We start from the raw sequence: 17,172 nt of genomic DNA, 5'->3' as shown, positions 1-17,172 counted from the left end.
GTACTGCGGCCCATGTTATTTGGGTATGTGCTACACATGTGTGCAGGAAAGGATTTGACGGCATACACGACAGGATTTTCATGTGATTCATGTCGTGGCCAGAGAGTTGTATATCTCAATTTCTCTTACCCTCCCATACTAATATCGGTATACCCCAAGGTAAACAGGCGATTATGAGAGCACCCGATGTAAGCAGCTAAATATACAGTACGGTGCATGTGTGGATCAAAACGCTCACAGTGCCTTCAGTTCACTAAGCAATCCTTTCGCAGTTAATATTCAATAGTCAGTGCATTCTCGCAGCAGTGAGGCAGGCGGCTTAAAATTGCACCATGTTACACAAAAAAGTGGCTTCACTGCACAATGACTCACCATGTGGCAAAGCCAACTTTCCAAATGAACAACATGGTTGTTGAGTACAGGGAAATCTCAATAAAACGAATCTCAAAGAAACACTAAAAACGTTTATTATTTTGAGAAGTTGTTGTAGTGGAGGTATTGAAAACGTACGTAAAAATCGTAAACCCAAACACATCACTCGCCCACCTGTGTTGTGTATAAGTTTGCGACTGTGTTCTGCTGTATTGAGCAAAAAAAAAAAACAAACATGAAATACACTGCAACCCCGCTACAAGGAACGCCGCTTCAACGAAATTCCCACTACAACGAAAAATTCACGGTTCCCCGTCAGTCCATAAGATCCAATGTATAAATATTGTCACCACAACGAGCACTTCTTCTTCTCCCGTGCTGCTTCAACGAAATTTCACGATGCAATTCTAGGCTCAGATATTTAATGCTATACAGTAAACCCGATCTTTAACATTTTGATGCATTTTCAGAACATGAAAATACGTCCACAAAGTCTAAAACACGCGTTGGCACCACCAGAAAGCACCACTATTCAGCAAGCATCAGTGTCGCCATTGCTCGATAGCGATGGCGGCATCCACGCTTGCTAAACAGCGGTGGTTTCTGGTGGTGCCGATGCGTACATTAGACTTCGTCGACGTATTTTCGTGTTCTGAAAATGCATCAAAATGTTAAAGGTTGGGTTTACTGTATAGCCGCAGACGATCCAAAGCTGAAGCTCAGTTGCTTATTTCATGGTTTTCTTCGCGCCGCTGCTGGGTGCATCTGCCGAACGATGCCTGATGCCTTATCTGATTCCTGTACTTATCACTTTGTTCGCGCTTGGCCAGTAGGGTAACTAATCAGAGCGGCTGTTTGTTCGCATTATCAGTGAAATCAGCTGATAAAATAAGACAATAGTCACCGCTCAACGATACCCTGCTGCCATTTTGATGTTTTGACGGCGGACAGCTGCTCATGGTAACAGGTTAGTGCAACTGTTTGGTTCGTTCACGAAAGCGGTTTAATCATTGTTTCAGCATGCTTTTTACCATGGTCTCGCTATGCATGGGTGAGAATCGCGTCGTAACGTTGCTGGGATAGAATAAAAAGCAGCGGGCACTTTTTTAATATGGAGAATAAACGTTCCTTTGTTTTGCTAGTTCAGATTGGCTATATTTTTTCGATTTCACTACAACGAAATTTTCGCTTCAACAAAAATTGTTCCGCACCCCTTCAGTTTCATTCTAGCGGGGTTCGACTGTATTACGTAACTAGCAAATGTATATACGAGGAAGAGCATGATCATATGTTATGTGGGCAACTTGCAGCTCAACGGCTGAAATTTGAACTCCTAAGTGTGCGCATCCTTCTTAAGCGCGTGCGCCATTGTAACGCCCTGTTTGCACTCATCACCATTTCCTTATCACGAAAAATAGTATGGTCATATCGGTCATCAGCTACGCCCAGGGGCCTGCTTCGTCGTCCCACTGTGCATAGTGTTCGAGCCTTAGTGAAGTTCGCACGGATAATGTTTGGCGACTCCATCTCATAAGTCACTCGCATTGCATTTTTCACTGTCGTAGCATTCCTCTCGTGCTGCTTCCGGAGCTCATTTTGAATGACCAAGCACCAACCAAATGCTTAAAAAAAATGTGTAACAAGCGCGCAGGTAAAGCTGCCCGACACAAACAATGGCAACAGGGCAATGCCGATGGCAATAGAGCTATCATTTATTTGAATAGAACAAGCAAATGGAGAAATTCAGAGTGCTCTGATGATGATGACAATGGCAAATATGAATTCGGAGATTATTTCTAAGCTGTGAACTTTTAAAAATGGCTTTTCCTTATTTTGCAGTGTTGTGGAGATCTCCAGAGGATGAAATTTGATACATTATTTTGTTTCTGAAACACTCAGCACTCTGAAATTAATAGTAGTCATATATTTTTCCATTATACTGGTGGACATTTAGAGTGAAATTTTTAAAAAAGTTATTAATCTGAAAAATCATTAATCTGAAACTCATTATAACAATGTTTTACTGTATCTTCTGCATCATGGTAAAATAATAATGCACAAAAAACAAGCATTTCACTGTGTTATTCATTGCAGGTAACGTCTTTGTATTACATAAAGAAACACCACTTTCATGTTCAGAAAGTGCAACGTGGGTAATCAGAGAAACTGCCATGAACTACTCAATAGCTTGATTGCTCCTCAATCGAGGCCCCTGAAGGTTTTGTAAAAGGGGTCATGACATGGTCGCCCAGCCGTTAGTGATTTTCAGCAGACACTAGAAGTAGATTGTCTATTATGCCTACAAAAATATAAAAAGTGTGCTTTAATACAATAATACAGTGCAAGACAAGTCATATAATTCGCCGGCAGTAAACTCCGCCCACCGCCGATGACCACCATTTTGTCATGGCGCATGTGACATCATGAACTGAAAGTAGCGGGGCCATCGTCTTCTAACGAAGTTTCAGTCGCAGCAAATTGTTCACCTGCTTGTTTGTGAACGCACAAGGATTAATTCACGTAATAGACATTACGATTAAGAATTGGCTGTTATGTCCCCTTTAGGACAAAGTGAAACCACTGGTTGAGAAAGAATTCCTTGTTATAATATTATTAAACCATTTTGCCAAAATGTGCCTCTTCCTTCTCACAACCCAGTCTCTCGTGGCTTCAAACAAGAAATTAATCTTATTAATAATAATCAGTAGGGCTTCACATGATAAATTGACAATATGATTATAAGACACACTTTCGTGGGAGACTCCAGATAATTATAGACCCCCAGAGGTTTATCATCAAGTACAGTGAAAGTTTGCTTATACATCATCCAGTTTCGCCACGACTCACATTGTCCTGGCACCTAAACATTATGCGCGTGTTGAACCATGTTGCCTGTTAAACATAAAGTGTACTCACCCTGACAAAGTAGATGCGACCTCCGATGCAGTATCGTCCCTCTGAGATGCGTTTGATCTGGGTCTCACTTTGGCACACACGACTGGCTATCTTGCGGACCTGCGATTCGCCAAGAACAAGAGCACAATGAGTGAATCTGTCATACTAAATGTATTACACCAATTTAGTTGGAGCTAGAGTTCATGAAATTGTTCAATGCTGGCAAGTCTTTTTCAGCGCATGAACATAGAAAAAAAACGACAGAGTAGACAGAAAGAAGCTCTGTCAGTCTACTCTTTCCTTTTTTTTTTTATGCTCCAACGATGAAAAAAACTTGCCAATATATATTTTATCTATTTATTTATTAAGTACCTGCTTCGCCATAAGGCATTACAGCAGGGAGGGTACAGTATATATGCTCTAGCACATAAAAACATTCATAAAGCATGGAAAAAATCATCACTTGAATCAATAGACACTATTTCCGGTGGCAGAGCGTTTCATTCTCTTGTAGTGCGGACAAAGAAGGAGTAGCGAAAAGCATCAACCCCAAAAGGAATCTCGCATATTTTTAAGTGATGATTGCGTCTTTGAGAAACATGGTTGGGTGGTTCAAAATACAATTGCCTGATGATCCCTGTTCTCGAATGATAAATGCTATGAAAGAATTTTATAATTTGAGGTTTGGACGACAGTTTTCAAGTAGATCCCAATTTAATTTTATTCTGCTCTCTGTCACACTAGGCATCCTGTCGTAATTTCCGAGGACGAATCGAATTGCTCTATTCTGCACTTTTTCAAGTTTATCTGTAAGTTCCTTAGTATATGGGTTCCAGCAGACGCACGCATACTCCAGTATACTGCGGACATGTGTAAAATAGAGCTGCTCTCTAAGTTTTTGTGTAAACCACTGAAGTTACGTTTCAGAAAACTTAATGTTCCTACCGCTTTGTTTCTAACGTAAGTGACATGTTTATTCCACCTCAAATCAGCAGTGAAAAATACGCCTAGATATTTATATTCCATGACATGTTGAAGATTAACGTTATTAATCGCGTAATGATTTCTGCAGTGTGAGTTTTCTGGTAAAGGTGACGTGGACGCTTTTTTCACATTCAATGACATTTTGTATTTTTCACAACATGCGGCAATTAAATCTAAATCACTTTGCAGTGCTTTTTTGTCAAGGTCGCTATTGATGACCCTATATACTATACAGTCATCTGCAAACATTCTAAATGATGATGTGATACCGAAAGTGATGTCATTTATGAACAAAAATAAAAGCCGACCTAAAACTGATCCATGTGGTACACCAGAGGTCACAGCAACATATGTAGAGGAACAACCGTTCAGAGCCACAAACATCTGCCTTCAGCGAAGATACTCAGCTTGCCCTATCATCTAATTTGTCATACCGAAGTTTAGCAATCAAGAGACCATGCTTAACGACGTCAAAAGCTTTCCTGAAATCCAAAAATATACAGTCAACACTTTGCTGCTTGTCGACAGCTGAGGCAAGGTCATGAGTAAATTCTACAAATTGCGTCGTACAAGAAAAGCCCTGTCGGAACCCATGCTGACTAGGATGAAGAAGGTTATTTGCAACGAGGTGAGACATGATGCTGCTATAAATCACATGTTCCATAACTTTGCATACACACCAAGTAGCCCAAGCTCTCACTCCGGTGTAATGTGTTTTGTGTGTACGGACATAACTTGAATCACGCCACACTAAGAGAGCAATACATTACGAGATCCATTAATGCAAGGTGGTGTATCACCGCAAAGAAATCCGAACGAGCATGGCACATTTCAAGTAATCAATAACAAACTAGCAGGATGTTTGAGTTTAGCTTTCAAGAATTGAAGTGAACAGCGCGATTGTGCCTTGTTTGCATCCCCTCTTATTTGCTGCTTCTGAGTGGACGTCATGCTGCGAGAAAAGAAACATCTATGCTAGTAGCACAGGCCATTTCAAGCTATCTTAGAATGAAAGAACAGCTTCGAAGTGCAGTGATGCCATAGTTATCCCTTTTGTGAATTGGCAAAGTACCCGCTAAGCACCTATCGAACAATACGTGTATCTGCACTGCTTCATGTTTTGCTTATCCAGCTGTGGATAATGATAATTCTTTAGGCTTGTGTGCTTTGTAATAGTTGGACCAACTACTGCCTGAGCAATTCACATGTTTGACGGCTGGTGCTATTGTGTAGTTATTCAACATAATATTACATATGTTAAGGAGATTGCTCAGACTACATGACGTTTGTATTGCTTTTTGCCGAGGCACCTTGGAGCACAACTATGGCAGTGTGGTAGAACACCAGCTTGACTGGCAGGTGTTCTGCGTTCAATTCGCATTCGAACCAAAGATTTATATTATTCATTTGCATGTATCTAATCTTTTTTTACTCACAGCTAACGACGACGACACCACCATTTTCGCAAAAACGAATATTCAACACTGTTGCGTTCAAAAGGTGTCTCGTAATGTCGGTTTCCATTCTTTGGTGCCCGTACTTTCAAGTACCCGTGAGAAAAATTAAAGGGCTAGAGGAAGTACTGTTCCCAGTAACGTGGCAAGAGACCAGCGGTAGGCACCTCCGTGCCGGATAACCTCGGCGCATTGCGTAAGCGCGCCGCCGGCGGTCGTTGCAGCGACCACCGGGATTAGCCCATAGGCGGAGGGGATACATGGGTGGCTGGGGAAAGACGCGCGCTCCAGGTCCTCTTCCCTTCCTTCCGTTCTCTTCCCTTTCGCTCTCCCCAAGGTCACTCATCCTGGCGACTGTCTGGCGTCATCGATCGTCGCCCGCGCTACAGCGATCTTCACCGAAGCAGCTGCACAGTGCTCCGCGAGAGAGAATGCCACCTGAGTTTCCTTTTTCCGCAGAGAGATGGCGCCACGGTGCCAACATTCGGGAGCAGCGGAGGAAGACGGGTCGCCGCCATAACAGCTGACCGCGCCAATGCCGCGGGAAGGCCGTGTCCCCAATTTCCTCTTTTAGCATCGCGCATCCCTTTCACCGCGTTCTTCACGCCGTATTTCCTGATGCGACGGCGGACATGCAACAGTCTCATTGATTTACGCACGTTACCGAGAGGAGTATGGGATCACATATAATTGTGGCACATATGGATGCGCAGGCGAGCTAGAGATTTTGGTTATGGTAGAGGATAGACGCAGGATGGTGCTTGCATCCGGTGCAGATGGCCGGGAAGTACACTAGAGCGGCAAATTGGTAGTCGAAAATTCCTCTGAAGGTCAATGCGTGACAAAATACCGGTTTGGCAAAATACGAGTGTTCCTGAAGCTAATGCAACAAATTATGAGATTGCTCTTGCGGGCTGAACAGAACATCAGCCACATTTCACGCCCTTGTTTTGGGGGGAAGCTAATACCAAAATTTCCGGGCTCTGCACACCATAACAACGATCCCATCGTGAGCCACACAGCAGTCGGAGAGTATGGATTGATTTCGACCACCTGGGTTTCTTTGCGATGCAATTAAGGCCAAGTGCACAAACATCTCTACGTTTTGCCCCCATCGATCACACACTGCAGCCCCTGGCAGCCACAAAATTGTATTTCCTAATAAGCAAGTGTATCTAGCATTCTAGGGACGCTATAGCATCGTTCGAATACACCGAGCTAGGCTGAGACAGACTTGAAATAAATATAGCTACATATGCTAATAAGTATTGTACTTATATAAAATTGTTTAGCATTGCAGCTTATGTCTCTTTCGAAAACGTCCAAAGTTCGACTATCACTTTAAATATGTGAGAAAAAAAGTAGCCCAGGCAGAAGCAAAAATGTTCGGGATTGCGGCTTCCCGAACAATGCACTCGCACAAGGAAGGGACGTGCAAAAACGAAATGAGTCCGCGCAGTTCGTTATATTAATCCTGATTGACGACTATATACTCAAAGCAGATAACACATCGAGTTCAGTCTATTTAACATCACCATTTCGATGGGATACTGTTTAATTAAGGCTTGAAACTCAACTGTCTCCTTCATTTCCTTTCGTTCTTTTCCGTTATATTATGTGGTCATTAGACGCGCTCACCCTAATCGTCAAACGATGTCCTTATCTCAAATCGGTAAACCTGAAGATCTTTTTCTAAGAGCTACTGAGAAAAAAATTTGCGAACAAGATAGTTTGTGATACACTGCACCCCAATGACAAAAAAAAAGCCTTTCAAAAAGATGGCAGTGTGTCAACCCTGTGCATATGACGCAAGCGCGTCACACGCCAAACTTACAATATTGTCACAGGTAATGGGTATGAGCCATCAACTGTAGGTGAAATCCCTTGGAAGTGAAAAAAGAAGAGGGCTTTTGCGTCCTGGTCTGAGGGCAAGCAAGACGTCGATTCGTCGCTATCTGTTATTACGTTCACGGCAATATGTCAAGGTACCGTGAATTAAACGCGCTTGGAAGGAAAACCAAAACAAAATACATTGAGCAGGGTGCTGCAAGACACAGATTCCACGATTCAGGGGTCGCACCCATTTATTCAACTTTGAGCATTTTGGTTACTTTGTTTTTTGTAGTGCTTACGTAGAACAGAATGAAAGGCACGCGGACGACGAACAGGCCACCGGAAACGGCCCACATCCGGTGAGGGGCCAATAAATACTGTGTAACAGCACCGGGAGAGTGCGGCGCGATTTCTTCATTCGCAAAGGGAATGCAAAATGCACCGCCGCTGTCCCGGCGTACAGCCAAAAGCACACCGGTTGCCCCCATCAGATCGGTGCACTGGTGTTATGCCCCAATGGAAACACCCGACACATGCTCATGCGCATTACGGGTAGGAATTGCAAGTTAAAACAGATAACAGATGAAGTCAAAACAGATAGCATACATTTTGAAACGCGATTTCGTGAAATAACACTAAGTTCCATTCTGCAGGTTAATTACTTTTGTGCAACTCTTACCTAATTATTAGAACTATTATTATAATTATTATAATGAAATATTTCAAGCATGCTAATGTTATTGCATATAACAGGTTGCAATTTTTCTCATAGACTGTCTTTGTTGCTTATTATAGCGATCTTGTTTTGCACCACGCAACCCGAAGACTTCGCGGTACCTGCTGAGAATGCAAAGTAAACGACTGAATGATGCCTGATTATTATTACCCGTACTTACGATTTGGCACCAAGTGCACGTAATGCATCGATGTTATTTTCTATAGTGACCTGTTTATAGAAAAGCAGTTAAAATTGCAGCAGAACGCCCTTAAACCCAAGAACAATTCAGCACAATATGGTCCAAGATGGCGCCACAAGCAGCATGGCTTTTGCCTCAATAAAAACAAGCTAAGGTGATACACAAGAACGAATGCGGAAGGCTGAGCGCAAAATCGTGTACATAGCCGGACTAGAGCGACCTGCGAGGCCTATGTAAATGCTTTTCTCCAGGCAGACGTAAAGTGCACGGAAATTGTGAATCGTTTCTCATAAACTCATGGAGTCTCTGTAAGGCTCTGGCGCAAACAAGTGGTAAAAAACTGGGGACCCTTAAGCTTCGCCTTTGAGAGTTGAACGCGATAGCGACTCCTGTCTACAGGGGATACTTCAAACACTTAGCGCATGAAATCTTTCGAAACATGCTACGCATCCAACACATGGCCTTAAGGGAATAGGCAATAGGTGCAGTAAACTGCATACCTTTTGTAGTGGGTGACCGGCTTTGAACCACGAAGCTGTTATGACATTCACATGTTCTGGCGCCCACTGGCGATGGGCGCTTGTACCATGCGCTATTACTGCACCATATCATGTTGTATTGTGAAGCATGTACACCGACACGTGTGTTTGTAAAGTATAGAAGTTACTTTCACTGCATTTCCAAGCAGATGAAGTTATCATTGTACCAACAAGCAGGCACGTGGCGTTCTTGTAGAACACTTGCTTGATACGCAAACCACCAGGTTTAGACCCGCCCAGACATGTACAATTGTAAAAAAATCGTTTATTACATTTGTATCTTAATTTTTCGCTCGCACACGACATGATTTTTCACTCGCAACCAATGACACCGACACCGGAATTTCTGCGAAAGAATCTCTAACGTTATCGTGTTAAAACGCAGTAGAATGCGCACATTGCACGCTCTCGGGCCACCTATAGGCGGCCCATCTTCACTCGAGCTGCACGCAACTGTCGTGGACTGACCAATATTGGCGCCCACTGCAGAAATCAACGCCGATAGCGCAGACGAAGTTATGGGGAAACGAAGCGACAACCCCCGAATGGCAAACCAAAGGATGTACACGACTGCATAAAAACAAGGACAAGCAGGACGCCGGACATGACGGCACACACAATCTATACACTTGACCCAAGATCGGGAGAAAGTGCGCGCGCGCACGCTTAGTTTCCATGCACGTCATGAAAAGCACCTTACTTATACTGAAAAAGTTATGCACAAAACAAAGACAAAACAATAATAAAAGTACAATGAATAAAAAACATACAAAAAAATTAATAACTAAGCCCTATAAAAACGGGAGCAAGCGCACGGAGATGATTCACTCCCGGGCTTAGTAATTCCACTTTCCCAGGCATATTCGATCGTCGGCGCGTCATCCTCTTTGTCATCATAGGAGGCACTTCGGTCGGTATCAGGTTGTGGCATGCTTTTTTTTTGCCTGTGACCTGTTTTTTTGTTTGCTTGTCATTCGGTAAAGTAATTTTTTTAAGTATTCTTGTAAAGGAGTGAAAAAATAGGGGAACAGCCTACCAAATTTATGGTCTTTCTTGGGGCAAAAAAATATAAACATAGTTTAGCGCTGTTGCGGTTCGGGTGTGCTGATAACACATCGGCGATAATTGAGTAAAACAGAGAAAAGGACAACAGGACACGCCTATAGATTTTCGCGTGAAGTTGCGCTACACGCACTTTTAATACCCAACCACACAGGCACAGAAAATGGAATTTACCTCTTTATTTCTTCAAATTTAATGTCATTCGCGCGGTGCCACATGAACGGACGAAATGGCATTCGCCCTAATGCCATTCGTCTCCTAATGCATTCGCCAGAAGTTTGGGCGCGTAATCAGAAATTTTTTTCGGCGGGGCACCACCCCCTTGAAATTTTTCGCTCTCTATGGCATGGCAAAAAAATTGGGGGGGGGGGGGGGGGGGGGGAACGTGCTCGGTGTGTTACCCCCTGGCTAAGCTCCTATCCAGACATCATTAGACCGAGAAATGCATACTCTCGATAGCGCAGCTGACGAAGCGCGATATACCCAACGATATCACATTCGGCTGCACACAACTTTTTCGCGTCTAATCACTCAATCAAACGCCTCTAAATTATATTTTTAGCTGATAGACGCTCTTTTTCAGATGCGACAGGCGCCATTTTCTGTTTACGCTGTGGATCTGACAAGCGTTGGCTTAGGTTCGTCGCGAAATAAAGCAACAGGCTAAAGCTAACGGCAGCGACATAGGCTCATTTCTGCATATAATTATTCTCGTTTGCGTGTAAAGCTTGTAAACGCATGTTTATTTTTTATGACTTCTATACAAATGTTCACTAAAGACGATGCTGTGATGGACATCATCAAGTCAAATACCCTTCAACTGCGTAGTGTAGCAGCTCCACCGAAAACAAGAAAGACCGCGTTTAAAGGGACACTCAAATGATAGAATGAATTGGTTTATATTGATAAAGTGTTCGCTGAGAACTTTAGAGCCCCTAATTTCACCGTAATAACATCCATATCAGAGGATAAAGCTTAGGTGAAATAGTATTTTGAAATATGCCACCGAAATTGCGCGCGCGAAGTTACGAAGTTTGAAGTGCTTTTTGTCGTATTTCGCCAATAATGGCAGAACGATATTTTTCCGAAAACTGGTACATTAAGTCTCCGGGTCCATCAGAAGACATTCTGCTTCTTTTTTATCTATATATAGGAGCTAGTAGGTCTTAGTAAACACTGTAAATGTTTATGACGTCACGGCACTTGGTGCCGGTATTTCAAGGTGGCGTCGCCCCACGTTTACTTTTGGGCATTTTTTTTTTACGAACTCTCTTCTCGCGGCGAGCGCGGTGATCTTGGAATTGTGAAAAGGTAACGTACTGATAACCGAAAAAAAAAAGTTTTTCCCTTTTAGTGTCTCTTTAAGTATGCTATAGGCTTACATTAACTGTTGATTTTTGTAGATGATTCCTGCAATGTGCTCGCAAAATATTTTCCAACAAGATACGTCTCCTTCAAAGTTTTGCATTAGTACTAAATTATGCCACTAGAGCTTAGACTTTTTCGGCGTGGCGAATAATCTCAACAGTGTTGTAAATACACACAAAAAAAAAAACTCGAGGAGGCCATTATTAAGCAGAACTCCTTTTAGGGCACAGAGGGAAAAAAAAAAAAAAAACTTGAAGTCGATTTGACGACCGCCGCGTAAATTGTAGCCTATGATAACGATGACCTGAAGTTGAGCGCAAGTTACGCCTACGACAACAAAAACAATGAATATGCTCACTTTGGCCGAAATTTATCCCAATGCCGTTCTTCGACGGAATCGAGCTGTTCCGCGGTATCACAAATGCATCCTAGTCAACATAAGTGACTAGCCTAAAAACACACACACACACACACACACACACACACACACACACACACACACACACACACACACACACACACACGCACGCACGCACGCACGCACGCACGCACGCACGCACGCACGCACGCACGCACGCACGCACGCACGCACACACACACACACACACACACACACACACACACACACACACACACACACACACACACACACAAACGCACGCACGCACGTCTTTTATGCATTCACCTAAGACGACTAGCAGGCAACAGCCACGTTTTTTTGGTCCGATTCGATGCATTGATTCTACCCCGCCCCTTGCGACACATTTCTGAACTAAACGTGGTTGTCCACTGCCTCCACAATCGGAGCATGGCAGGCCTTCTGGAGTTGCCCATTTTTTGCAATGACTCCGTGATCATGACACATATGACCAAGCGACGATATGGTATTGATGTTATCACGTGACAGCACGTCAAGTGGGGTCATGAAGTCACAATGACGTCACAAATGTTGGCGATCTGTGACGTCAGGATGTCTTAATATGTTTACGTCTTCCAGTGATTATGATTTTGTTTTGCATCACTCAAGTTGACGCCGATGGTTAGTTTTAGCGTTTGACGAGATATTCCAGGCTTTTGCCTTAATCAGTTGAAATAGACCATAAGGCTACAAAAAGAAACGTAGGAAGAAAGAAGCTAAAGAAAAAGTTTTTTTTCTCTCTCACATGATGTCACGCGCGCGAGTGACCATCTGAGCGTTTGGAGGAAAAAAAAAATAAAGTGAAACTTTTTACCGATCACCACACTGTGTAGCTACATAAAACTAGAACAGCTGATGATATGACTGATTAGAGCCAATCTATGCGATTGTGTAAACATACCAACACTAACGCCTTCAGTCAGGAATTATGACGCATTATCCAGAGATGCGTCCAATTCGCATGACATGATGCCAAAGCACTCAGTATTACATTAAGAGAAAGGAAATCAAGGAGTGGTTTGTTTTGAGTGAGCTTCAGTAATTATTTTATTTAGCATGCAACTAACTATAACTATTCTGCAATCAGTGAGCTTCCACACTTGCATAAAAAATAAACTATCAGGTCTAAAAAGCACGCAGGCTTTTTTGTTGTTGTTGAATTCACTTCGATTGAAGAAAAAACGCCAGCCCTGCCCGGAAGGCGCCGCACAGTCACAGCGAGAGCTAAAAGCGCGGCCTTTCAGAGCCTTTTTTAAACACTCATTGAGTAACTACTGCGAGTACATTTGCTTGATGCCCACTATGGCATTAATAATAAAAATTTTAGGGCAGTAGGCCGGCATTTTCCCCGCGTTCACGCGTCCTTATCTTTCGCTGATATACCATCACGTACAACACGTATAGTACAGACGCTTTGAACCTTGTACCCTCTAGGGCTCGTTTGGATTGTTTCGAATTCTCTTTTTTCCGCGTGTGGTGGAAATTTGGAACAAGCTTGATGGTGCATTGCGTAGATTGAACACTGCAGAGTTCGGGAAAAAGTTAATGTGTTAGTCACATAAATTTTTGCGCACTATTGTTTGTTTCTGTGCTTTCGTTGATTTTTCTGTACCCGCTCTTGCAATGTCCTAGGCATGGGACAGCAGTACTTGTAAATTAATAAATAAAAGCGTCGTATCCGCTAAACGATTGCGAGGAATTTTATGCCAATTGTTCATGCAGTGGCTGACGACGATGAGGAATTATGCCTGAAGTGGGTATGCACCACAGTTAATAGTTGAGCAAAAAGCAAGCACTTGTAATGTGTTGAGGCTTTGGACGACCCACTTGTTACACTATTCGGATTGTGCGACGACTGCTTGTTCTTTCGCTGTTTTAAAACGCTTTATAAGTCGTATTAACGCGATTGCTTTCCCGACATCAAGCCTACCTAAGGCAAGTTTGCCAACAAGTTCCAAGCACTGGCGTAGTTCAGTGGTCGAATACTTCGCTGGCACCCAACGGACTCGGGTTCGAGCACCACTGCGTCACTAGTACTAGGTTTTTATGCTAATTTCACGCAATGTGGTTACGGACACCGGCGGCGGCAGCGAACAACTACGGCGCTGCGCGAGACCCGAGTTGTGATCTCATAACAGTTTTCGCTGGAAAAGTTTCGTTGTTGGACCTGGAACGCGGCACATTGAAAAATCCAGCAATGCGATCCTCTGCACCAACAGGCAGCAGAATGAAGGTAAACGATCGCTAGTTAGGCACTAAGCACGCCGGCACAATTATGTACGCTAAGTTTCAAGTAATTTGAAGATACACACGGTGCGTGACATGCCAGCAAATTTGGCGCGTACAATTGTACACACTGCGACCGATAGGGCCAAACCATCTTAACTGCCGAGACGATAGAAAAACGAAAAATAAGCGCGTGCTGCTGGGCCCTGACCTTTCGGTCCAGGTCCGAGGGGGCCTTCTTCTTGCCCTCGGCCTTCTTGGCGGCTTTGGCCTGTACCGGCGGCTCGGGCGGCGGCGGACTGGGAGTGGAAGAGGTGCCGTTCAGCGAAGAGCCGTCCAGGGAGTCATCGGCGCCGCCCTCGTGAGGAAGCCCCGAGTCTCTGCCGTCGTCGTCGTCCTCGTCCTTGTTCCTGGAGGACCCGTTGATGGGCACGCCGTCGACGACGTCCGCTACGGCGCCCGGCAGCTGGGGCTCCAGCGAAGTCTCGACGGCGCTGTCAGTGCCGCCGTTCGAGGTCGCCAACCTTTGATGTCAGCCAAAAGGTCAAGGTTATTTATACCGGGCTTATCTATCCGAGGCCAAGAGCAATTAAACATTTCTGCACTCTACAGACAGGAACCCATACCAAGCTAATGGTAAATTTTGCATTCTTGTTGCCTAAACATATACCCTTTTTCACCGAAATATTTTCTACTCCAAATCGTTTTAGTGTAGGCCACATGGCACTCAATAATAATAATAATAATAATAATAATAATAATAATAATAATAATAATAATAATAATAATAATAATAGTAGTAAAATTATCTGTATGTTAACATTCCCGGACCGCGGCGAGGGCGCAGGGAGGCGGGGAACTCACGCGTTGTGTTTTGGCAATGTTTGCTTTAGAGAAGGCGGGAGCGGGCAAAGGGGGGCGGGGTTCAAGAAAAAAGTTTGTGCAGTGTTTGAACTTCTCATAGCCTTTTGATGCCTTCCTCTGAAGCTGCTTTGAGCTTTAGACGACGTGCTGAACGCCTGAATTGAAAGGCACTCAAAGCTGTCACGTCGTGATCACCGCGACTGCCTGACAGCACGCGTGTTAAATGAAGCACTACGCTTTATGCCACAGCTGACCCGGCGCGCAACTCTTCATTGAGAACTCGTCGTACCCTGGCTGGTCACCGGTGCTGGAGGCGACGTCGTCGTCCGACAGGCACGAGTGGGCGCGGGACAGCGCCGGCGACGAGCACGCTGAGGAGGACTCCTCTTCGTCTGCGACTGCGCCCAGGAGGGCCTCTGGCACGTCGTCCTCTTGCTGGAGAAGCTGCTGCTCCTGCTCCTCGATCTCCTTCTCGAGCTGCACGAGGCCCGGCGGCTCGACGCCGAACCGAGACGCGATGCGACCAAGCTCCAACAGGCACAGCACCACGCAACGAGGCTGGTTGTGAAGCACTGCGGCACGTGGTGGCGTGTGTCAGGACAAGCACATTACACCGAAGGAAAAAGAGAGAGAAAGAACATTATACACTTGCAATATTTGAATGGTCATTAAAGTGAAACAATGAGTCACATTGTATTCATAAACTGTTCTCCGAGATATGAACTTCTTTTTTGTCCTGCCGGGCGCGCTTAACGCGTAGCGGGCGTCTACCGGGGGGGGGGGGGGGGGGGAGTGTTTATGTTTATATAAGAAGGAAAAGAAGAAAAAAGTGAGGCCCGTAACTGTCTGCATCAGGGTGCGACACCAACAGTAGCTCACAAGGTATGGGGGTGGGGAGGGATTAAAAGGATAGGAGTAGAGGTGTAGAGAGAGAGAGAAAGAGAGATGCGCTAATCCAGCGAGGGAGGACATATCGAGGGGATAGGAGAGGTAGGAAAAATGGAAACACGGTCACAGGAGTCCGAGGACGGGGCACCACTTGCGAGAGCTCTTGTCGGCCTCAGGAAATGGCGTAGAGCAAGTCCAGTCGGTCAGAGCTACACTGTAGTCGGAGGTCGGCGTCAGGAGACGACGTAGGTTGAGCCTAGTCGGCCAGAGCCACGCTGACGTCGGAGATAGCGAGGGCACAACCGGTCAGCACGGAATCCAGCGAGCGAGTAGGGACCGATAGGGAATACCTGGCGGCCGCTTCGTGCTGGACGGCCCATTGCTTGGTCGGCGAAGAGTGAGCTTCTGAGGGTGGTGGTAGTGGTTAGAAGAGGAAGAAGGTGCCTAATTTCTGCCGCCCGGTAGGGAGCACGGTGCAGCGCCTACTTTACCACTTGCTTCTGGTGTCTATAGAGTCGGGATAGGCGTTTCTACACTCGCATGTATATGCGAGTGTCGCCCTGTTTCCGCAAGAAGGAGCTGTCGCTTGGGCACGCATCGGGATAGAAAACGTGAATATTGGCAAGGTTTGGGTATGTGGCATCTGTAATAAGCGGAAGGTTAGCGACTGCGGTTAGTTACGTTCCGCCACCACATCCCATACTCTGAGGTATCTAATGCCATTATTATTACCTTCACAGGTTTGTTTGTAGAAGAGAAAATCAGTCAAAAATTTGTTTTAAAATTTCGCGCCGAGTTCTCAAGCATTGACGTCAGAGGTATGAGAGTGAATTTCTGGTATTTGAACGACATTAGTTCACAGGATTTTTTAAAGCTCGGTGCGGTAAGTCTGAGTTCCTCTCGGGGAACAATGTAGCTCATGTCTATCGGTTAGGAAGTACGTAGCGGTTAGCAGGCGCCGTCAAAATCTACGACCTAGCGGCGTTTGGTGCGGGTATTTCACGTTGTCACCACCACATTTTCATTTTGCCCCGTTTCTTGTTTGCCAAGCATGTTTCAGCGGCAAGCGCAGCGATGTTGGAATTGCGCAAAAGTGATTTATTACTATAAGACACATTACTTTTTTTTTCGTCTTTATTCTCACTTGGAAAGATATGCCGTTAAGCAGCAAGCAAGAGCCCCCGTACTTTTAGGTGAAGGATAACCGATAAGATTGAGAGGGAGGGGAGACATGTTCCAGCCATGCAACCGAATTCAACAAGGCGACTGGAGACTCACTGAATATAACCGTCGCCCACCCGTCTGAGGGCATGAGGAATAACGAACGGCATGAATCTTCCTCAATTAACGAA

General features: G+C 44.7%; 1 protein-coding gene and 1 long non-coding RNA gene across 4 annotated transcripts in view; one reads left to right on the top strand and one right to left on the bottom strand.

Moving 5' to 3' along the window:
- Positions 1–17,172, bottom strand: part of LOC119164572 (growth arrest-specific protein 2) — a 230,169-nt gene that overhangs the window by 12,160 nt on the left and 200,837 nt on the right. For all 3 annotated transcript variants that reach the window (XM_075872538.1, XM_075872540.1, XM_075872539.1), the window contains 3 exons: positions 15,222–15,504; positions 14,280–14,592; positions 3,289–3,387 (listed from right to left, as the gene is read on the bottom strand). In XM_075872538.1, the coding sequence (XP_075728653.1) occupies positions 3,289–3,387; positions 14,280–14,592; positions 15,222–15,504 (695 nt within the window). The remainder of the gene's footprint in view (positions 1–3,288; positions 3,388–14,279; positions 14,593–15,221; positions 15,505–17,172) is intronic.
- Positions 1,146–15,320, top strand: LOC142769363 (uncharacterized). The gene is made up of 3 exons (XR_012885795.1): positions 1,146–1,339; positions 14,292–14,704; positions 15,182–15,320. It is a non-coding gene; the product is annotated as an uncharacterized LOC142769363 (long non-coding RNA).

This window comes from Rhipicephalus microplus, chromosome 8 (genome assembly GCF_043290135.1).
Source record: "Rhipicephalus microplus isolate Deutch F79 chromosome 8, USDA_Rmic, whole genome shotgun sequence".
In the NCBI taxonomy this organism is placed as follows: Eukaryota; Metazoa; Arthropoda; class Arachnida; order Ixodida; family Ixodidae; genus Rhipicephalus; species Rhipicephalus microplus.
The sequence above is the reverse complement of the archived record's forward strand: the minus strand, read 5'-3'. Positions and strand labels throughout refer to the sequence as shown.